At 36.8% G+C, this 7,678-nt stretch overlaps 1 protein-coding gene across 1 annotated transcript; it reads right to left on the reverse strand.

Annotated features, from left to right (window-relative positions):
• Nucleotides 1–2,875: 2,875 nt before the first annotated feature.
• LOC132546146 (heat shock 70 kDa protein 12B-like) lies at nt 2,876–6,421 on the reverse strand. The gene is made up of 4 exons (XM_060209848.1): nt 6,116–6,421; nt 5,345–5,563; nt 4,876–5,035; nt 2,876–3,933 (listed from the first exon to the last, which is right to left on the reverse strand). The coding sequence occupies exons 1-4, from the start codon at nt 6,419–6,421 to the stop codon at nt 2,876–2,878; spliced, it is 1,743 nt and encodes a 580-aa protein (XP_060065831.1).
• Between the last annotated feature and the right edge of the window lie 1,257 nt (nt 6,422–7,678).

The raw sequence follows: 7,678 nt of genomic DNA on the forward strand, positions 1-7,678 counted from the left end.
AATCTACACCTTGATAAGGCTGTCATCACACATAGATACATTTTATCGTATGGAATGTCTGCTATTTTGATTACCAAACTACATTTTCATACTTCCATCTAATGTGTAATTATGGGACCCCATGAGAACCCCGATACTGACACAATTCTAACGCATTTTTCATCGGACATGACTAATAAAATTCGCGTTTTGTTCTGACGTTGTTTTTAGGGATTATCAATTCGTTGTTATTCTGGACATAGCGTCTTATTACCACTTTCCCTTGCTCTTCTACGTCTTTACACTTTTTTTCGTATATTTTTGTACCATGGTTCACTTTTATTTCGTACAAAAAGATATGAAAATTCATATTATTTTGTCATGCTCTTGTCGGCCATCGTAGCATCAGGTCCATAACAAAAATTTGAAAACCTTGAATTTCAATATGTTACCAGATTTGTGCTAATATTTATTGATCTGACATGAAAATGACTATAAATGATATAACGAATGAGCTTGTATTTTAGATGTTGATATGAAAAAAACACACGTCGGTTCTAGAACTTCGAACTTGGTCTATATATATTTCCTGTATCTGTTGTTTGATATGGATTGTCCCATCACGCCTCGTCTGCTGAAATACAAACATGACGCTAATGGATGTTGTGAATAGTCTCATTAACTGATCATATAGGGTTATACAAACATTGCGCCACCCTATAGAGTGGTTTACGATTACATGACCTTGTCGAGGGTATAACAAGCCTAATGGTTATTAACTGTGTGGCTTTCTTAATTCTCACATTTTTATTATTCAAAATTAAAGTATTACAAATTATAACAATCGTAACATATATTTCATTATATATATATACATACAAGATCAGTATAAGGTATATACTGGAACTGATGTTTTTATTATTATTATTTATTGTTATTATTATTACACTCTTAACGGCCCGTCAACACATAAAAGGCCATTAGGGCCATCAAGCGATGAAACAACTGATATAATTGTAGATTTCAAGTATAGCTACGTAAATGACATACACACACCATAAATGCACCTTATTAAGTATGTCACAGCTAAACAGGTTCGAAGACGCCCTTAAGAATGTATATAAGCTACAAAAATATTTGATAAGTTATCAATGATTGTTACTTAGACAACACAACATATATCTAATATGTTGACCTAGGTATTAAGTAGGCAACAGTTATATGCTGAAATACCATATCGTTTAAATACAATCATACTGTTGCATATGTAGATTACAATGTAGGTAGTTAATACAAGACTATCACAGTGCAGGGTATAAGATCACTGATAGGCAGTTAGATAATGATTTCTGCAAATTTCTACCAGAATACACCGTGTTATTCAACTCCAAGGGCATTGGATAATTAATGCAACTGCTGAATACCATTTTGTTTTTACCACACGTGGTATAAACTCTAAACGCATCACTTGACTTAAACAAACTAAGTTCGCAAAGAAAATAGTTCATGATAAAATTTGTGATAAAGAACATTTTATCATACACCTATATATTATGAGCATTACTAAACATAACATTTTCGTTATCATTGTAATAAATTAGATTAGTTGAATACATTTTTGTGTTTTGTCATTTTTGCATATTAATTAGCAACACTCACTACGGGTCATATTCGTGCTCATCAAACGAAAACGTAAACAAAACAATCGTGAGAAAATATGTCAATTTGATCGCCCCGGCCAATGTTTTGTATTGTTGTAGAAACAGGTCACACACACTCGTGGTCATTGTATATTGAATTTATTGAACTCTCGTTAGTTATTTTTCAAAAGTTACAAAAAACACTTGCAAAAGCTCTTGTTTTTTTTAACTTTTGAAAAATAACTAACTCGAGATGGATATATTCAATATACAATGACCACTCGTTGTGTGACCTCTATTTATCATAAAGTCATCAGTTATCAAGTGAATTCCCTCGTGTAGTATGTTGTTATATTTGAATTGATATACTTTGTTGAGTTTTTCATTATCTGCATCAGTCAGAAACCGATGTTTATGTCATACTATGAACAATGATGTCACTTCAGAAATGGTATAACAAAATGGTTGTCTACGTTCGATTTTGTCCTTCCCATTTTTACATGTTTATATATACTCATGTAAGACAATATAAATTAATCAAGATGAACTTTTCACATTTTTGAAAAGCCATCAAGCGTTTCACCGTGATAGCAATTAGTAGTAGATATATATCATCGATCTTAATATTCATCCAATGCTTTCAGTTCTTCAGTACACTAGTAACAGTGCATTATATTTTTAATAAATACAGAGATATGTCACATCAATACGATAATTGAACGGGTCGAAATAATTTTAGAAATTAAGTATAACAACCATTGAAACTACACATACATTCCTCACAACGCTCACAATATCCGGTTTCTAATAGTTCCGATATGAATCGTTTGCATGCCAAACGCCACATCCACCGGCCAGTATATATTGAGTGTTTATTTTGTTTCAATGTTACCTGGATGACGTGCCAAAAAGCACAAGGGACACCTGGCTAGAATGCTTTAATGAAAGTATTCGTAAACTGATAATATTCCCTGCTTCGTTTAATTTCTGAGTGAACAATCCGGATATCTCACGTTTTAAGAAGACCTTCCTTCCTTTCCATTGGATATGATTCAATGAACATCAACGTCTGAACTGCTTGCAATATTTCTCATGTCATAATCGAACTATTAGCAGGGTTAAGAACGGGAACAGTCATTTAAAGAAAGCAGTATCGGCACTATAAGCAACAGCTTCTAGAATGGTTCCTTTGAAAAAGTTTACAATTCACACATAAATAGTAACATAACAAACACCTTTCATCGGTTCATATATCATTACTTTATGAAGTCAAACGAATCTGAGTATGAGTCTCCAAACCACTCATCTGTTATGGTAACAGTGAACTCCGTCCCTCCGAATTTCATCTCCACTTTGAGGCTGGCATGCAATGGCCAACCTCCATTCGGCATCTTTATGTACATGGCACCGAGTCTGAAGCAAGAAGGATCCTTGATAAACCTTGGAACCTTTGTTGAAGCAAAAATACCGATGCCTTCGATTGAGTCTTTTTCCTCTGGCCCATAGGTATTTGTCACGGTGCTACCGACCTCAACTTCATCCCCAGCTTTAACGAACGGATCAAAGCAGTAACGGCACATCCATCTGCTTTTATTTGCTTGCCAGAACTTGTAGACATCGGGATGGATGTCAGGATCGTAATGTTGATTCACCTCTACACCATACGAATACTTCATCACTCTTGATTTTATAGTGTCAGGTTCATGTCCAAAGAGGACTGCGCCTTTGAGTACAGCTAGTCCGGCATCTCCTGGTGACACAACAGTTTTCCCTGGGAATTTGTGTCTGATCGCATGCTGTATCATTTGTGACTCGGAAAAACCACCAACAAGTAGGATCTTAGAAATGTTTACTTCTTTGGCAGTTTCCAGGGCTTGTTCTGCACTTTCGGTTATACCATCACAAGCTTCCCTGAAAAACTCCTTACATATTAATATGTCAACCAATATCTTGTCTCCGCGAATGGAAACAGTGTCACTGAAGGGAGAATTCAACAGAGATTTGTCTAATTCCTCGTCAGTTGTTGCCTTGAAAATTTGCATTAATAAGAAAGGTATTCGGAAGACCATACGGCCCTCAGAGTTCGGTTTCAGTGTTCTTTTCTTTGTTTCAAAATCGCGGAATAAGTCAAGATAATCTTGCATGCATTTCGCCTTAAGTTCGGTAAGCACATCGTTTCCGAAAAGTTTCACAAGAAATTGATTGAACTTACTATCCACATTTGTTCCGCCAAACGATCCACCGCTGGCGGCTTGTATCTCACGGATTTTTCCACTGGAGATTATTTCGTGAATAGTGATGTCAACTGTTCCACCTGGAATAAAACACAGATAAAACAAGAGTACTCCCCTAATATCGTTCATCACTAAACCTCAAACTAACGATTGGGAGTGGATTCTCCAACTGCAATCTATTTATTGATATACCGATATTTGAACAGGAAAAAATGTCTGCCAACATTGGCACTAAAACCTTAACATTAGATTGGATAAGATGAGATTTGATAAAAATGGTCGAATTCCAAAAGGTTTGAATAAAACATACTTTTTCCTGAAATATCATTTATAAAGACTAACGGAAGTAATATATTACAACCACAGAAACCCTCAGTACCCTAGTACACTTATAAAGGGGCTTACTGATGCCTTTCAACACTACCAAAACCTTAACATTTAGAAGCCAATACCGACCTCGGTGTAAGGGTGATAATATAAGCCCGAAGTAACAATAGTCATTTCGAGTTGATCGTTTATTGTAATCACTTAGATAAAATCGTCTTCAATAGTATATTGCTTTTTTATAAATTCTAAAATATTCAAACTAGTTAATAATCACGATTGGTGTAAACACCGTTTTCTGTAAAATGTTCACTGCAACAGTGTTTCTCATCCTCAATATTTCGGGGATTAAAATCACTTATGCTCACTGCATCCCTTTTCCAGGCAAAGGCAAAACTGAAGGCACAAGGAGTTTTAGGAGAAAAAAGAAACTGACCAATCACAAATGTATAGGCTCCTTTGACTAACTATACATCAAAGAATCAAACCAGTTTTCTTGTCTTATCCAAAAGGTGTCGCACAAGTAACCTCCAGTTTTGCAATGAAATGTTCCAGGGTATAGGGAGCAAGAGTGAACGTAACCCCTTGAGTATCGAGGATTCAGGGTATCTATATCTATTACAGGAGATAACAAGAATGCACACTGTGTTGTTGACAAATGTGGACCAAGGGAGGTAACTCTTGTAACGCCTTATTACCTCCAATGTCGATAACCATGTATTTGGTTCCGACCTCAAATTCCACGAAAGATGTTTTTTGGTTGACCGTCGTGAGCTTGGTCATCGGCTGCTTCATACAGTACAGTGATGCTGCCTCGGGTTCTAAGGCCAATGTCAGCTTGTCGTTATCAATACCAGCCTACAATCATCGGTACAATACACAGTCACTAAATCATATCAAATGAAGGAGAAAAGATTTAAATATCGACAACATGAAACCTTCCTCTCGTAAAACATGAAAACACGTGTTAGGAAATGTTCATTTCAACATTCATTATTCCAATGTAAGGTGTGGGCATGTGAAGAGTTAAGACTTAATCATTCCGGACAGTCTTACCTGTCACAGAAATAAGAACAAACATCACGACGCGAAAAAAGTATCTCTTATCTAAGGCAGTAGTTGCCATAGTGATGGTTATGTTTACCTTTGGTCATATGTAGTACTTACGTCCTTGGCTGCTTCACGCATGAATTGTTTAGCGCCATCGTCCCAGATTGCAGGTACGGTGAGTACCCAGCCAATCATGTCTTCACTGAAACCATCCATTTGAAGATGAATTGTCTCCAGAAGGTGTTCCCGGAGGTATCGAATCGCCATCGAGAAAATCACCATGGCCGACATAGACTTACCGTTGATGTCTTTTATCTTAGTTGATCGGCGGAGATCCTATTGAGGGCAAACAGTCAGCATTTGATGTAAGATTTAATTAGACGAATTGACAAATTTATGCTAATTATTACTGATAGTGTGTAATTATCTGTTGTCTTCCTAACCTTCTTTATCAACAAATAAACTGCATATTACGTTCCGAGATCAGAATTACACCTATCAAGATGAAACATACAAACAGTTTCCAAATGTATTTAAAGCTTCGCTTAAGGCGCATTTTTCTTAACGAAGCTTCTTTAAACACGATATCACTTAGCACGAATCCGACAACCAAAATATGACAAGAGTTTCTGAAATAAAACTTCTAAACGACAGATAACATTATTTGAAAACTAAAACATAAATGTTTATTCACCAAATCACTGCTAAAATGCAGCTTTACAAAAATAACATTTTCTGACAATTACTACACGGATATTTAGTTGACCAATAAAATAAATGAGGAAATGACAATTTCCACGCCGATACCTTAAACGCCAAGCCATTTCCTATGAAACGTGTGTTGGTTTATATATATGTTTACATGTATATTCATGTTACTATACACACTCTATTGTTATGTAGTAACATCTTGAATCGTTTGAAGTACAGCCAATCATGATGGTCGTCTTCTTCAGTCAACTCTGAATATTTATTTTCAGCTTCGTATCCAAAGGAGTGAAACTTCCTGTCTGAATCAAGAAGTATGGTTGATGGTGTTTTAAGTGATACCAAGCCACGCCCACCTGCGACCCAGTTGTTACACGATATCTTTAGTGGGTCTCTTTCGTAATCGTGGCGGAAGGAGAAGGCGTAACCAGAAAAAGTAGTGCCGAAATCTATCGCCGCCACCAACAGCGGAGCACGACTAGTCATTGTCTAAAAATATAATATAATATAATATATTATACAAATTATTTTAAAAAGAAAGAGCTTATTCTAAAATTGAAATAATATTTCAATAAAGGCTTTAAGTTATTTGATTTATTACCTTGTAAGAAGTGATCAATGTAAGATCGTCCTTGCAAAGTTTCCATTGAATAACTTTGTCGGCGTTTACATCTTGATAAAGTTTTCCATGAACGTAACAGAAATCTCAGAAATTTACAAACAAAGAAAAATATATTTATAGAAGGAGATTTTTTTTACAGCACCAGTAATCCATTTTAATTTTACCTCGTGATAGTGATTTTGATATCGCTATCTATAAAGTTGTTTGATATCTTGTTAAACTGTCTTATAAATGAAACCTCTAAATGTCTTTTCGTTATTTGAAATAGCTTTTCGAAATGAAATATAATTGTAGAAGAAGGCATCAAACGCTAAATAGGAAACCTGAGACCTTCTAGTGCCACCCTTACTCTCTGTCAGTGCTTCTGGAACCTGAGACCTTATAGTGCCACCCTTACTCTCTGTCTGTCTGTCGTGCTTCTGGAACCTGAGACCTAATAGTGCCATCCTTACTCTCTTACTCTCTGTCTGTCTGTCGTGCTTCTGGAACCTGAGAACTTATAGTGCCATCCTTACTCTCTGTCAGTGCTTCTGGAACCTGAGACCTTATAGTGCCACCCTTACTCTCTGTCAATGCTTCTGGAACCTGAGACCTTATAGTGCCACCCTTACTCTCTGTCTGTCTGTCGTGCTTCTGGAACCTGAGACCTAATAGTGCCATCCTTACTCTCTTACTCTCTGTCTGTCTGTCGTGCTTCTGGAACCTGAGAACTTATAGTGCCATCCTTACTCTCTGTCAGTGCTTCTGGAACCTGAGACCTTATAGTGCCACCCTTACTCTCTGTCAGTCTGTCGTGCTTCTGGAACCTGAGACCTCATAGTGCCATCCTTACTCTCTTACTCTCTGTCTGTCTGTCGTGCTTCTGGAACCTGAGAACTTATAATGCCATCCTTACTCTCTGTCAGTGCTTCTGGAACCTGAGACCTTATAGTGCCACCCTTACTCTCTGTCAATGCTTCTGGAACCTGAGACCTTATAGTGCCACCCCTACTCTCTGTCTCTCTGTCAATGCTTCTGGAACCTGAGACCTTATAGTGCCATCCTTACTCTCTGTCAATGCTTCTGGAACCTGTGACCTTATAGTGCCATGAACCTGAGACCTTATAGTGCAACCCTTACTC

Source organism: Ylistrum balloti, unplaced genomic scaffold, assembly GCF_031769215.1.
Source record: "Ylistrum balloti isolate Yb309-2 unplaced genomic scaffold, AGI_CSIRO_Ybal_v1 Utg369876, whole genome shotgun sequence".
Taxonomy (NCBI): domain Eukaryota; kingdom Metazoa; phylum Mollusca; class Bivalvia; order Pectinida; family Pectinidae; genus Ylistrum; species Ylistrum balloti.

Bases quoted from the DNA above. Each gene is read 5' to 3' on its own strand.
- LOC132546146 (XM_060209848.1), bottom strand. From the start codon at position 6,421: ATGACTAGTCGTGCTCCGCTGTTGGTGGCGGCGATAGATTTCGGCACT. The intron at 5,036-5,344 runs GTAAGTACTACA...CGATGATTGTAG, and splicing joins TGCGTGAAGCAGCCAAGGAC to GCTGGTATTGATAACGACAA. The intron at 3,934-4,875 runs GTAATAAGGCGT...GTTTTATTCCAG, and splicing joins CATGGTTATCGACATTGGAG to GTGGAACAGTTGACATCACT.